Below are 16,519 nucleotides of genomic sequence, written 5' to 3' on the forward strand. Positions count from 1 at the left end.
GATAGTCAGTCGAATTGAAGGTCAGATATTCGAATGGTGAATTATTTGTATTGACCTAGCCTTGCTTGTACATGTGGGTGGTAAACTCCTACATGTAGTTCATAGGTGCCATTTGAGCATGCACTGGTCCGGCCCGCTTACTGGTCTGCATACCCGTGCCTGTATCTCGCGCTTTGATCTCCCAGGAGAAGCTAGGGGAAACCAGCTCCCCAGAGAGTCAGCCCCACCACCTGATCATGGGGGCAGCATCCAGCCAGGAGACCCAGATGATATCTGGTGACGGTGGGGGCGAGGGGGAGATAGTAGGGAAGGGAAAGAGCTAATCAGATCCAGACCAGTCCCCGCGCTGACAGACGAGGAAGCGGATTCAAGTACACATGACATAATTTTCTCAGTCAAACCCCCCCTCCCCCTAGGAGTTGCGCATTTTGCAGCCTGGCCCTGCTCGCACCAGATGTCAAACTTCCAACTAGAGCTACAGCGTGTGCCGGTACATACAGGTAGCGTTGTGATATACCTAGTGTTTGATGGGTGTGACGGTCTGACTTTGGATTAAGTTTGGGCAATGCTTGTCATTACCGGGTACATGTAGAGAACAGTGATGCAACCTAGCTTGTAGTTGGGTTTTTACGAAAGAGTCGCCTTTTGCCGTAGAACTGCTAACATGTTGCCTGCATTTGTGTTGGATCATAGTACATGGTACTTGTCTCACTGGAAAACTTGTTTATTTTCTTTTTTGATCTGTAAGCATAACAGACGACTGGGAGTAGATCTCCACAGCTGTTGACATTTTGTTGAGTGGCATTTTGAGCTTGGCATTTCCATGTACATGTACGGTACAAGTATGCGGTAGGTGTACACATACACTACTGGACTTGTAATGTAACATGTAGTCAGCGTCAACTGTATTTTAAATGTCACTGTGCACTGGTAAATGCCATGAAATGACAGTTTCGTTGCCGCGCATGTATTTACGTGTATGCTTGGAGCGTGTTGAACGTCTGCTAGAAAATTAAATAGGCTGAGCTGTCTTGTCCTACTGAAGTGGAATCAGTGCATTACATCTATGTAAACAGTCTGTTTGTTCAATAACCTAATATGCCAGCCCTACTGATATTGATCGGGCAGTTCTGCAAGCCCATTTGCTTGACCATCCATTAGTGTGATGCCTGTTGTTTTGACAACAAATTGGACGCACTCAACAACATCCTATAACAGTTCATGTCCTGTGCCCACCTGGTATGCCACACCTGCCATCAGAATTGCCACAGAGATATGTAATTACCACATTCTTTCTTCTAGTAGCATAACGTGTGTGTACATGGGAATGCGCTGGTGCATACCGGTATAAACAGACATGTACATGTACAATACGTCAGATGCATGAACCAGTGTCGATCCATGAACCTATGAGCCCTTCAAAAATCCATCTGGTGGTTTGGGACAATTTGACAATATTGGGGAGAGTATCACACATATGTACATGTACATGTATGCACATTGCACTAGTACATGTAAATTGCCATTTCGGAAGGTGCCCAGTACCGTAAATGCAGGGGGGGGTGTCTGCAGGTAAATTCTAACCCTGCAGGATTGATGGAAAGTCAGATTCATATTGGAGGATTGAGGACTTTTGCAGGAGTACAGTGTAGTAAGCTGTCTTCTGTGTACATACAGACATACTGATACATGTACAGTGCAGTACGTACAGTACATGTTTGCCTGTAGCAATTAAACACACATACATGTACATGTACATACATGTACATGGTACCATAGCTTGTGCCCAGTGCATCATCCCTGGTCAGTGAGCTTCTTATCCAATGGACATGATTGGGTCAACTGATGTTCATGTGCACAGATGGGCACTGCATCTCATGCAGACGTGCAATGCACCTGAGAATGTGGTCTTGTCTGACTGCAGTGAGGGACAAGTTGTCCTTGTTAAGCCCATGAAATCCCCAAAGCTGCACGATACATGTACATGTATACCTATACACGTACGGTCCCTGACCTAACTGACCTAACTGACCGGTACATGTACATGTATACCTATACACGTACGGTCCCTGACCTAACTGACCTAACTTACCGGTACATGTACATGTAGTAACAAATGTTCTATGTCTGTGGTTTCGACCCTTACCTGGAAGATTTGAAAAGTGACTAAGTCTGAGAATGTCCTGACTCACAAGATTTCCTTTTCTGGTGTTGCGTCGCAGACACTAACGATCGACACCATGACGTAGGGACTACCGCCCACCGGCAGACCCTCAGCGATTCCTCACCATCTGGATAAACGTGCCCATACACACACATTTCACAACTCGTCGGTGGACCTCAGCAAACCAAGCATGGCCCAGAGCCCCTACCTGTCACCTTCCTCCCTCAGCTTGCTGCTGCAGACGGCATTGAACAATGACACCACGTTGGCCCCGCCCTTGACCCTGACGCCCACCACCGAGGTGCCCATGCTGCCCTGCGACGGGATCCGCTATGAGTACGAGGTGCCCATTGCCGTGGTGTGCGGCATGTGCTTTGTCTTCGGCATCATCTTCACGTTCTTTGGTAAGTGTCTTCATAATGACCCTTGCAAACATATTTGAGCATGTCTGTGGACGTAGCCTGTGGAATTGGTTCGTGTGCAGAGAGTCAGTCATTCCCCCACCCCATTTGGCTGACAGTGTGCGTGACCATTACGAGTCTCAACCCTAACACTCCTCAGTCCTCCAACAGGTGAAGGATTGAGGAGGGTTAGGGTTGACCCTAACCCTCCTCAATCCTCCACCTGTCTTAAAGGCCTGTTCTTAGTACAGTACAGTATTTCTCATGATTGCGAACGTAAAGCAACTTTCACGTCACTAAACATTTACTGCAGAATTCCCTTCAGTTAAAATGTGTTTGACTTTCGCGGAAGGGTATTTCAAAAAATTAGGGGTCCGTTTTTTTTCTTGTCCCTGTCACATCTGACATACGATTATGTAAGTTCAGAACACATTTTCTAATTTCCAAGAGTGTTGAGTTAATGCAGATTACCTGCCAAACAAATAGTAATAGTTTGAAATCAATTCTGGTGATATTTCCATGTCAAATAGCAAAGGTCAGATGGAACAGGGACACAAAAATGTCACACGGATTCGATGCACGTTGATTTGTTATATCTGACGTCACTTTCACATTTGTGTTTGCTGTTGCACCAAGTGTGATCTGACATTAAGTTGGTGGGGTCTGTTTAGAGTAGCATACCGGTGTGGCGGTCTCAGCTGTCTCCCGGTCTCTGGGGTCCCCCCCCGACGTAGCCGGACATTTCAGCACGACACAAGCACAGTCTCGTTGGTGTCCCGTGCTGAGATGTCCGCATGACTAACTCGCACGGTACTATAAGCGGTGCTATTATCTTTGGTGTAGGCCTATGTGCAGTACCCGTCACGTACAACATGAAACATGCATGCATTGCACTGCTCAGCATGCCACTTAAACGGACGACTCTCCCATTGTTGTGCGCAGAGATGGCATGACGTATTTTTACCGTATTTGGTAAGGGGGACCGCTAAGACCGGAAGACTTCTGAGACCACCACACCGGTACAAGACCCTTTCAAACAAGCTTGCACCATGGAAATGTGTAGAATCTCAATGTTTTCACCCGAGTGTGATGCCGACAATAATCAGGAAGTCATTGATCAAAATGGAGTGTGTTCTTCAGAATATGTTTGTTCTTGAGACGCATTTTGTAGGATCTTTTGTCAGTTGGAATGGGAACAAACCTCCAGCTCCAGTAAGGAGCCAACCTTGAATGGGTGGATTTACTTGTTCATTTAGAGTGTACCTGCAATGAATTTTTCGTAGACACAACTTTCGTGCAACTTTGTAATCTTCAAAGTGCATACTTGCGAAAGCACTGGTATTTGGTTATATGCATTGAAAAATGCACTTTTAAAAGTTATCCATGGTTTCCAAGACAACTGAGGGCACTGTTTTTGTGATGTCATCTATATGTAGGGAGGACCAAGCTCAGTGCATAGGCTTTTCTGTTCAAATTATGATCCCAGAATAATTTAGGCCTACTTACAGGTGTATTGAAAAGATTTCTGAGAGAGGGATTGAAGCTTATTGCTATTTGCATGAACAGTAATGAAGCAGCAAAGAAGAGAAAATTTAGTCCTATCTACAAAATTGCAGCAAGTTTTTGTGTACAAACCAATGTTAGCGGGTACATTTAGGTTTTTTCCCTGGGATGACATCACAGTTTTGCGCATGAGTGACGAGCACGGAAATACCTACATGTACATGTATATTTATTAGCATACCAGTACATGTACATGCACCAGACGTGTACAAACAGAAGAGGCTGAAAATTACCACTTGAAATAGTGAAAGAAATAGGTCTAGTCACGTAGGTTAACAGAGACACAAAGGTGCAATTTGAAGGTTTGTATAAAAACAAATTGGTGACAGCTACCCTTTAAATTTACTGGATATGTGTACACACTGTGGGTCCATTTATTTAGTCCAAGAGGGTATTCTGTTCAAAGGGAGTGCAGTCCATTCACTAACCACATGTACAGTAACACAACCAAAATGCCATCAGTGATATTCATTACAGGACATGTAGCTCTCTCCTGCAGTGTACAGTGAAATCAAACACCTCTTCCAGTAGACATTCCAAAACTTTAAAAATACAAACAGAACAGGACTAACCCAGGGCAGTTTGAAACTTGAGAAAACAGAATTCCCCAACTGCTGGGGGGAGCCATAAACAGTATCATTTTACCTTCCAGGACAAAGAAAACAACAATTCAAAAAAAAAAAGGTAATCACGAGTATCGCAGCTGTTAAAATGGAGTATTTGGGGTCTGGATTAAAAAAAAGATATTTTTAACTTGTTTTCAATTGCAGTTAGGCCAAATTGTTCTTCAAGAGCTGATGAGAAATACTGCCTTAGGACTTTGGATCTGTTGAGTACATGGATTTACTGGTACCTGTGGTATGCTTTCACTGAATAAACCTTGATAAAGTAGCTTTGTGAAAGAGAAAGATGTACGGTACATGTACATGTGCACGTGTTGCGCCATCTTCAAACTTTAACGGTATCAGTTGCAAATGGGCACTGGTGATGCAAGATAAGACATTTCCTTCAACTTTCAACCAATCAGCCAAGCTCTCGGCCATTGAGAAGAGACACAAAGGTACATCCATGACTTGACCAATCAGGTGCATCTACATGTAATAACTGGAACACATTGCTTTTGACAGGCCTGCAACTTTTCCTCGGATCAGCTGATTTCCTCGTTTTTCACTTCACACTGGTCCCATTAGGAATTGAAACACCCTGTATAAAATGTTGGAAATATTGGAGTTTCCTGGTTTTTTGTTTTGTCAAAGTTGCATGCCTGTTTTGACCAATCCAAGTTGGCCCTTCCCAGATGGTTTCGTCATTTTATCCTTCCAACCTGTCTTCCAGTTATTACTCCTTGTGTAAACAATATTGGAAGCATTTCCAGACATTACATCATTCATGCTTTGAAGAGACTTTGATGTGATATGTCGTCCAGACCTTGGTATGGCATCTTCAATTACAAGAGAGGAGATTTGTTTTCTACCTCAGTGCAGAAAGCAATGAGGCACGGTTCCTATTCATTCAAGAGCGATTCACTGTTCACTCCCCGCACACCATGAAATCTGCTTAGCGCATTCCAAGATCATGGGAGGGAGGGGGGGGTTGTTGGATCCACCCAGACCCAAAAAGGTCGTTGACAGAGACAAAGTGCACACCGCGTTCATGGACTTCAGAGGCACCCGATCACGGCGACCCGGAGTAACGTGGACTCGCGGGCCTGTCATCCTCGAGTTACGCCGGCAGATGCTGCGTTGCTAATGAGTTTTGCTGGGAGAAGAGTTGACGTGTCGTCAACAACTCACTTCAGTGTGGCATGGGCGCAGCGTGCGGCATCTGGCATGCTGAGCCTTGTGCAAGGGCAATTGAAGGTCAGCCCTGAACATATCTAAAAAAGTGGGCAATATCACCATGATCACGGTACCACACATGTTAAGCGTTGACGGTGCGGGTGTAGCAAATGCTGTCATGATCCGCAGTTGAACTTGAAGGAAAAATGCACCTGTAGGGTTTCCTCGTCGGTATCAATTTTGATTGCCCTAAGAATAATTGGGAAGCTACATGTACCCTGCGATTTCACAAGTTTTTGTGAAAACATGTACATGTGTACATGTAGCAGGTACACGGACCGGTATGTTCATGTACATGTACATGCACTTAAACACATGTACACCAAACTGCTGGTATGCCACCACCTGCTCTGTACGTGTAGTTGTGGGGACAAACACTCGACATTTCACCTATTTGTGGGGACTCAAAAATGTCCCCACAACTCGGTCCAAATATCCCTAACAAAAGAACTTGTCCCCTGGATGCAGTGAATGCCCACCCCTGTACATACGTACATGTCCTGTCTAAAACACATGTAGACTTGGCTTGAGGTGAACCCTCACATTTTGCATATTTTTCACCTGAAATAACAAGAACTTCATGTGCATGAAAATTGGAAATAATGTGCCATTGTAGACTACCAGTATGTTCTTTTGGGGGTTCACATCAGGTTCATAGAAAGTCAACTGCCCAGTATTTATTGGACCCTGTCTCTTCCCTCTGTAATACTGTACGGGTACCAGTGTGTACATGTATCTGTACTTTGACGTCTTATTTTTTTCGTAAGCTTGATTGTATTCCCCCCCCCCCCGCACAAATAGTGGCCACTTCATTTGCAGCCAGATCAGATGGCAAACCAGGAAGTATCGCATGGAGGTGATGACTGAAGATGATCCTTTGCAGTTCTTGTGAAATCCCAGACGAATTTGCCGGTTTCCTGTAAAACCCTGGGCTCCTAAAAATGGACCATGGGTTCAGCCTCCACTGCCCAATTTACATGTACATGTACATGATGGTCACCGGTGCACTTGTACTTGTAGCTGAGTGTTGGTCTGGGGCGTCCTGTAAAATCAGTCGCCAGACATGCCAGAGGGAACAGTACTGGGGATGCAGAAATTAGAAGCTGCTAATGTACAAGGTTAAACAATCAATGTAACCAAAGTGTGCCAAGGGAAAACATTCCTGGGGAGGAGGAAAATAGAAAACAGTGTCCAATATCATTGGGATGTGAATCCGTACATGGACAATCCACCTCCTGCCATTTGAGCGTCTAAATGAAATGGTGTCTTTGAGGTCAGTTGCGGTCTTTGCCCGACAAATAAACAGTCCAGTTCTTTCAATAAACTGTCATGTGATGTACCGTGCCATCACCTGATTTGGTACCATCGGAAGCCTAACTGAATTGCATTAAACATGGAAGCCACTGAGGAGGTTGAGAAAAATGCTCAGACAGAATTTCTTCCTGGCTTCCAAGCTCCACTTGACCTTTACTCTGGATATCTTTGCAGAGCCTTTATTCTTGTGGTGAAGGATTAGTTTTGGTTTTTAGTTTGGCTTGATGTAGTTTGATGTATTTTTCGATTTTGTAGCCCCACTGATGATGTCTTATTCCTTGAACCCTTATCTGCCAGAGCGGAAGTGCACCCCCAATCGGCGAAAGAAAGAAGGTGGTTACGAGCGGGTTCTTGCACACGTTCTGCGTATACACAAAGACTATACATGCTGGGGGAAATACCGGTAGCGTACTCACCGTGCTCCCCGTCAAATGCGCACATACGGTACTTGCGCGCCTTATGAAAAAAAACACGCCCTCTTTTGTTCTGCTCGGAGCGGATAGCCGATCCAAAGTTTAATTTTTAAAATCCTTTGTTTAGTTTTCCTGAAACTTGATGTCCACTCTGTAATTTGTAGCACACCCAGATCTTTTAAAATCCATTAAACGGTTTTGTGGGAGCTTGGAGGATTTACTTGTAAGGAGGTAGAGACCCTCACTACCAGTATGACCTTGAAGGATTGATTCCCTTTGACAGTGAAACAATTACACGTTACATACATGCAAAATGTGTCATTGTTTCAGTGAGCCTCCCTCTCCTGGAAGCCTTCCTAAATCCTCGATAGTCCTTCCATCTGGGCAAGAGCCAAATGGAAAAGTTTTCTTTATACTTCAAACTTGCAAGGGGCATTAAAAGTACATCTATACATCATTTGCAGTTGTCCAAAAAGTAACTGACAACACACTTGGTTTAAAGGGGGTTATTGGACTAAACTCCATATGAAATTATTCTTTCTGGCAAGCTGTCATTTTGAAGGAAGCATTGACACATTAATAATTAAGGCCATTTCCAGCGATGCATCTTAAGATGCATTTGTGGAAAATTGCCGTTAGAAGTGCACGCAAGCATTGACGTGGCACACTGTGCACGCATGGTTGATATAACTCTTCAGGATGTTGCGTACATATACATATAACTGCATTCAACTGAACCTGAGAACTTGTCCCAGATGCCAAATTTTATTCAGGCACATTTCAAAGCACGACTGGGCAGCTTTCGATCTGCAATTGACATTTTAGAATAGTGGTTTTCTTGGAGCTGAAATTTCTTGAGGCTTGTGTTCAAGCACACTTCTTTAGATTTGTTGTTATTTTGTTGCCTCAAAGGAACAATGCTCACATGACAAATGATGGACTGTACCTTTAGGCTGCAGCGTATAGCTCTTCATTCTTCTGGAACTTTCTTTAATCCTGCAGCATGATGTCTGTTGGATTTTCAGTGTGAGGAGAGTTAGGTTGGAACTTTTTTTCCCCCCTCCAATTACATGGAACATCAAGGTGTTAAAAAGTAATTCTTTCTTTAAAACAAAAGAATTTTTGTCTCCAAAATCTTGATGTAAAAACCCGATTTTAAGTCCTGAATCCTCCAATTTGAGTAGAATTGCACACACACCCTTGGGGTAAGGGTTAAGGCCAGGCGGTACGTCACACCCCTAACTCTCATCCCTTCCATTTAAGCCTCCTGATTCACTCCACTCCGACTCCAAACCACAACCACAAGAATCGGCAAGCATGAATCCCCCATGCCAAGGGGGTGGAGGGAGTGCGGTTGGCTGCGTTGAGCCCCTTTAAGTTTATTTGGCTATCTGGAGAGGCGTGCGTAAGAGCACAGTCAGGTCTTTGAATTAACTACATCAGGCTTAGTCATACACTCACGTGGCCTTTGCATACGCCTGCTTACACACTCGCCATCGATTTGGACCTTCTAGGGTTCCACTGCTGCATGTGATCTGAGATCTCCAATTTAGCATTTGAGGACCTTAATAGACCCAAAGTTTCCACAAACCCTGAGCGTTTCACATTCTCCAGATGCCGCACCTGGTTATTTCCTTAAATTTTAAGGATCCCGTTCAGTATTGCATTGCCGATTTGCCGGACTCCATCACTTTGCACAATGCTTGATGACCCAGTTTTAAGGCACAAAATAGAATTGTGTAGTCAGTGATGTGCATGTACAGTGTACATGTTCTGCATGCCATAGGGTTTTAAGGATTGTGGAAGGCTCTGTGCGTAGCATTATGGAGGTTTATGGGTCAAGGCCTTGAAAGCTGTGAGTACTACTACGGTGGAGATGTGGTGGAGAGATACCCATGTACCATCCATGTCTGTGTAAGATGGATGTGAAACTGTGGCTTTGTCCAAATTACTTGGCTGCGGCTTGAAATTACCAGTGAAATTACAGACTTCTGGTAGTAGCCACAGCCAGTTCCCAGTGGGCCATGTGTAATGACAAGTTTCAGGTTTGGTGGAAGATGGTCTAAGGTTGCTGTGTAGACTGCTACCCTGTGTGCACATGCATGGTGGTTGTCAGTGGCAGGAGTGCTAGTGTGCTCACGGCGTTAAGTCTTAGAACCATGCTGGATCTGGTATCATTGGAGATTAGAACTTCAAGTGTACATTGTACAGTGTATGAATGTTCAGAAATGGTTTCTCTTGTTCATTCAGAAATTGGTAGAAATTGCAGTCTGGTACAGAGCTCATCAATGTCCCAGTTGTATCATGAATTGCCAAACAAGCTCCCCTTAAATCTGAATATGTAGGACGCTTGCAGCCGTGCCAACAATTCATTCATTCACCCACATCTTGCTCGTCAGTCATCGGACCAGTTTACCTGATTCGCTCCCGACCGCAAACTTGCACATGGATGAATCGCTCATTCTGTCACCGTTCATCTTTCCTGTTACAATACGATAAAGATCCTCATCCATGTACTCTGTACTTGATGGGGCTTGTGGTAATCCTCGCACGGCTCACCGAGGTTTCTCATTTCTGAGATAGTTATCAGGTCTTTCATGTCTTGACAGTAATTCAACATCGTCGAGGGACCCTGCAGACACCCTCACAGTCAGCAACCCAGGGTTCACGAACTTCCATATGAACTTCAGAACTTACACAACAAGCGCATGTACCGGTACATGTACAGTGTACGTGACCTCATGTACTATATATGAGGTCACATACAAGGTAACGTGACCTCATGCACAATATATGAGGTCACGTACAATGTACGTGACCTCACGTGACCTGATACATTGTACGTGTACATTCACCGGTACTTTTCTGGCGCAGCAGTGCCTGGGTCCAACTCCAGAGGCTAGTGTGTCGTATGCATTATATCGCACATAATCCCAATACAATTGGAGCCGTTTTTTTTCTGAATATTTATTGAATCCCAGGGGGACATGTTGGTACCGAGCCGATACTGGTCTTTTCAAATCTGCTGTGGAGAGATGAAGTTCTTGAAAGCAGTTTATAAGTCTGAGGGCTCACTGCACGGCCCATTTCTGTGTGAATGTATGGTCTTGGCGTGCTCTGGGCACTTGCTCGAGCTTGGTTGAAAAACTTGCCTCTGCCCTGTCTTTTCTTTTCAGACGGAGGGTGCATGTCAATTCCAGGCGGCTAAAGCTGACTTCCCAGCGATGCTTTAGCTCGGATTTTTTTTTTTAAGGATTAACTTGGTGTTTGTCAATAAGAAGGCAGAGCAGTGATATTGGAGGACATTTTATGAACATGGTTGCCACACATCCAGAGAGTTGGTCCAAATTTTGGATGATTGAATTGCAGGGGGAGAAATGGTACTACACAATTTCCAGCCAGTACTGCCCTTTCATTCCTAACATGTCAATCACTGAGCTCTGCTCCAGCGCTCTGCTCCAGTCCACACATTCAGTAAGCAGCTGTGCACCATATGTATGTCTTTACGTACATGTTTATCTGTCCATTTAACGCTGCCATAATCTGAAGACTGTGCTCAAAATGTTTGATGTCTGAATATGCCCCTAAATCAAGCGAAGCCCAAACTATGTGTTTACAAAATTCTTTGGGCCTTCCATCACTCTGATTATTTAAAAAGTGAGATAAAATGTTTCAGTGTTGATAACTGCTGGGAGCCCTGATATTGGACGTTGTAAACAGACGGTGTGATGTGTACGGATATGGTGGGTATGTTTATGAAGATGTGGCCAGTTGCACTGGTTGAGAATATGGCTTGTCAGTTTTCCCATTGAGGCAAATGAATAAGTTTTGAGAAGGACGTAAAGGTTGCTTGGATATGTGTCGTTTTCATGAGTTTCTCTTACTTCTTGTGTTGGACGTTCCCGGTGTTTGTGGTATCAATTTTGATTTACTTCAGGAACTGTAATTCCTTTTAAAAATTAATTCCAATTTTCAAAAATAAACCAAGAAAAATGTTCTCTGGAGGTTGTGGGCATAGTGGTTTGGGCTCATTAAAATTTGTGATTTTGTTGAACACAATTTACGTATTATCTACGGGTACATGTACAAGTACATGAGCCTCTAAATACCGGTATTTTGAATCAAAGTTTGAAAGTTTCTTGTGAGCAAATTATTGGGTGATTTAAACCTCTCTGTGTTCAGGCCTTTGCAGAGGTGACTTTGAATTGAGTTTCATACTCTAAGGATTGGAGTGGTTTGTTAGAGGGAACGACTGGGTCCTCAAAAATTGTGATTGTGGTTCTCAGGTTGGAATTGATTCAAATCGATTCAGACAGAATTGCCCAACACTGCCTACACATCGACCGGTGCCTTGTTACATATTCAGTGGTATTAAGTGGTACATGTACTGAATGCAGTGAAGGGGGCCAGGGAGTTACTGTCACGCTATCGAGAGTTTTTCAGTTTTTTTACATTTTTGCAACAAATTTGAGTGCTCCCACCTGTGTCCATTTTAATGTCAAAACCCGCAGGTACCAGTAAATGTAGTGTTTTGTCTTTCCACATTTGACTGAAGGAGGGAAAAACAATCTACTCGGAGCGCAACGAAAGAGGGCCCTTTTTTTGGTACTCACTGCATAAGGACATGTTTATAATGGAGATCAAAGGCGGGTTTGACGTGGAGCACGCTGAGTAGGCATAACGATAACGTCATACGCATAACGAATTTATTCCTTAATGTATGGTCTTTGTGTACACGTCTAACGCGTGCAAGAACCCACTTGGAAAAGTTACAACCATCAGCCTTTCTTTTGCCGCTTGGGGGGTGAACTTCAACTCAGGGTGGATATTGTAAGAACACAAAATATTTTACTGGTCTATTCAATCACCTGCATGCCTGTGGGTTGTAAAAAGCTGCAGGGCTTTGAAGACTTACAGGAATTTCAAACCACAGGGGAAGCACTGCTAACATGACCGGCCCCCTTCACTGTGTTTTGTGTAAACTGTCGTAAGGGACCAATCAGTGACTTGTTAAAATTGTTATTTTTCTCTGCATAGCAGATTGTTATGCTTAGTAGCTCTTCCAAATTGTCTCCTGCTAAGGTATCGATGCTGTGATGTTGGTAGTATATCTGAAATCATTTTTGCAAAGTTACGTTATCATAGCTTCCATCCATTGATTTCTCATAAATTTTGGAACATTTATTTGTAGACAAATTTGCATGTTCATGTGCAGTCTATCTTCTTCTGTTCACGACACTTATTTTAGTTCAGTTAGGCTCTACTTAGAAACTATGCTGGTTTTTCTATGCACGTTTTTCCATGCATCAATTCCTTCCATATTTTAGGTGAGCAGAAATCCCAACTACAATTCAAGTATGCAAAGTTTCAGGGCAATTTACATCATGCCGTCATAATTTTTGTCATTTATGCTATTTCGTGGACTGTGCATGGTGACCTTAACCCTCAACAAACAATTTGTGGGCTCATGTGATATCTACGTTGGCCCGGCCCAGCAGCGCCTGGCGCATGGCCACGCTAGTGCTGCACGCACGTAGCTCAGGGCTTTTGTGCGGATGGAGTTTCGCACAGTGTGTGGGGGGGTATCGGCTCCATGATATGGTTCAGATTAGTACCGGTAATTTAGTCTCTCTGGTATTGTCCTTTGCAGGTTATCGTTGCTTCAAGGCCATCATGTTCCTGATTGGCTTCCTCTTAGCTTCAGTTGTCATTTTCCTGATCTGTCTGGAGGAGAGCACCTTGGTCATCGGGGTGAACGTGGGCATCTCCGTGGGGGTAGGGGTGGTGTGCGGCCTGGCCACCATGCTCTTCAAGGCCTTCGGCCTCTTCGCCACAGGCTTCCACGCCGGGGTGCTCCTGGCCGGCGCTGCTCTGGTGGCGCTGGAACAGGTCTACCACCCAGACGTCATCTGGGTGCCACTGGGCACCGCGTTCGGGGTGGGCGCCATCTGCGGGCTAGCCACGCTCAAATGGCAGCGGCACCTCGTTATCATCGCAACAGCAATTGTAGGGGGCGCTGTGGTGGCCACCTGCGCAGACTATTACCTTGAGCTGTTCAGGATGGTGGAGTACGTCTATGATCGGTTCCGAGTGCGGGAGTCGCATGAGCCGTGCTGGTACAGTTGGCTTATACTGGGCACATGGCCCATCATCATGCTGCTGGGGATCGTCATACAGTATAGAGTAACAGCCAGGGGATACAGTCATAAAGACGGTGAGTATTTGTGTAGCAGATTTGGCATGGAATGAACAGCAGAAGATGCATCAGTTGCAACTGTCCTGAGGCTGAATTCTGAAAGTTTGGTCTCCATACATCTACATGTATACCCTGCTTTAGTCAACAACAGATTGCACTGTAGGAACAAACAACTGTTTTTTTTGACAGTGTAATTACACGTGTACACGAACTTGGCATTTTTCCTGACTTTTTTGTTTTGCAGGTAAAAAGAAGGTGAAATCGCATCATGTAGAAATGCACAAACTGAGCAAGCAGCAGTCGAAGGACGGCAACGAGGTCCGACTACAAAAATACCAGAATCTTTACCGGGTGCGGCGGTGCAATGGAGACGTCGTGGCTGTGGTAAGGAGATACTCTTGTAAATACCAGCCGAGCAATAGTTTCAGGGTAATAGTTCTGGGCAATAGTTTCATCAGTTTGCCTCTCTTCTCAGGGGGCACTAGTTGCGGCTGTTCTCTTTTATAAGCACTCATGACAAGGAAGCCTTTCTGCAGTGCTGGATACTTGAGGCGTTTCTGAAGAAAGTTCTTTACATATTAAGATGGAAAGCTTGCGGTAAGCACCATGCAATATCTCTTTTTGAGTCTGTGTGGTTCTGATAAGAAAAAAAAAGAGATATTGCATGGTGCTTACCGCAAGCTTTCCATCTTAGTCGTCTGTCACCATGAATAGCTTGAAATCCGGTCTCTTTACATATTGTTGTTACTTGTTTATTTGTAATGAAAATATAGTGGTTAACATTTGGAAACTTTAAGATACTTGTAGTTTGCCTAGATATCTGTCTGAAATGAGAAAAAGGTGCAGGGCCTGGAGAGGTTCCGGTATTGGAGACAAAGGGAGTGCAATGGGAATAATTTTTTTTTTTCAAAATTTTTATCGCATTAGCCCCGCTTTTCCAAATGATTCATTTTTTTATGTCAGTGTTGGTACCTGTATTTGTGTGTCTTTGTAATGTTGAAAGGCAAATAAATCAAATCAAAAGTCAGGTTTGAAGAAATGGCCATTTATAATCTTCAGAACAGAGTTAAGATTCCAGTTGGAAGCTACGGTAATTTAGTCAAACATACCGCATACTGGTACCATCGTATGGAGGTAGATTTGTAACTCAAAGGCAGTGAGCTGTATAATGAAGACACCACTTGGGAGTAAGAGATACATGCATCACTTTCTGTCTACACCTGGGGACGGCTGGTTTGTTTGGTTAACACCACACCACGACACCTGCCGGTCTGCCTGAGCATGAGGGAAACCAAGCCCAAAACACAAAGAGAAGAAAAATGTTTGGAATCAAGACTCGGCATTGTGCCTCTGCATGGCAGATTGTACACAGGTGCCCCTCTACTCCTCTCCCCCCCTCTCTCTCTCTCCTCCAACCCCGGGGTTGCCAGGAAGCCGTCATCTGGAACGGAAAGCCGTCACGGCTCCCTCCGCTGTGGTCCCCAAAGCCATGTGCAAAAGTCCCGTAGGATCTCTTCCCAGGATACGTGACTCAAGCCCTTAACCCAATCCAAAAAACAAATTAAGGGGAGGCTGGGAACCAAACACGAAACTGACATTTTCATTTGCCAGTTCTTTGCTCTCCCTTCCCCTCCTGCGCTCTTTTTGTTTTCTTTTTTCGACACTGCGGTGTGAATCACCTTTTTTTTTTGGGTACCTGGCCAGATCAGCTCTCGTCAGTGGTTCACTGGTCCCCAATGTGACTTTTTGTTATTTGCGCGATAGGAAGCTTAGCCGGGTCGTGTTACCCGCCGGGCTCCCCCAAAAGGGTGATCCATCATAGAAAAAGTCTGGCACCCTGACCCCAAGAAACCTTGGTCCACGTTGCACTTTTTTTCCCCAACACCATTGCAATTCAGCTCGAGACTTCCAGGAAGGTTTCTTTTACCTGTTCTTGCTCTAAAAAAGGTGTGATTATGTAGTAGAACATGTATGTCTTCTGTGAGAGGTGCCTTTTTCCTGGTGAAAAATTGCGTTTTTAGCTAGCTGGGTGTGATAAAGGTGTGCCTTCATGAAAGTAGTGTTTCAAAAACTATTTGACTGACAAGTTTTATACAAAGGGGTGAGGGTCTTCGCTTTACACTGGGCAGTGCAAGGCACTGGTGGTGTCTGGTTTTTGTCCCAGCTTTTCCATTCGTCACCAGGGTGGGGAGCCTTGTGGAGAAGATGGATGTACGGTGGTACGTGTATCTTGCACCTGGCCTTATCAAACTCTTGCCACTCTTCAAACTAATGCGTGGACACTGCCACTGTCTCCTGATTGCTCAGTCACTTTTCTCCATCTGTCATCATGTTGACACCGTCAAAGATACGCTCTCAATCAGTCAAACTTGACAGGCTGTTTGGACTTACTTTGAAGGTGATCCATCACAACGGACTGAAAATGAATGAAGGATTGCAGATAAAAGTATGCTTGTCGTTAATCTCATAATAACCAGGTTGAGGTTCAGAACTTCAGATGCAACACTGCCTGTCGATCTCCCTGTGACCTTCGACAATCTCCCCTATTGCTTCCTCTTCCAAACCATTCTTCGGGCGTGCAACTTTCCTCCTCGTTTTTCGCTGAACACTCTTGTTCATTAAAAATTTAA

The 16,519-nt window shown here is 44.4% G+C and overlaps 1 protein-coding gene across 4 annotated transcripts in view; it reads left to right on the forward strand.

Moving 5' to 3' along the window:
* The window catches only part of tmem198 (transmembrane protein 198), a 48,321-nt gene that overhangs the window by 21,676 nt on the left and 10,126 nt on the right, over nt 1-16,519 (forward strand). For all 4 annotated transcript variants that reach the window (XM_022235142.2, XM_022235145.2, XM_022235144.2 and 1 more), the window contains exons 2-4: nt 2,223-2,568; nt 13,344-13,907; nt 14,134-14,273. In XM_022235142.2, the coding sequence (XP_022090834.1) occupies nt 2,355-2,568; nt 13,344-13,907; nt 14,134-14,273 (918 nt within the window). In that variant the 5' untranslated portion in view covers nt 2,223-2,354. The remainder of the gene's footprint in view (nt 1-2,222; nt 2,569-13,343; nt 13,908-14,133; nt 14,274-16,519) is intronic.

Source organism: Acanthaster planci, linkage group LG17 (assembly GCF_054643075.1).
Source record: "Acanthaster planci isolate LZ-2023a linkage group LG17, COTS_SCS, whole genome shotgun sequence".
NCBI classification, from domain to species: Eukaryota; Metazoa; Echinodermata; class Asteroidea; order Valvatida; family Acanthasteridae; genus Acanthaster; species Acanthaster planci.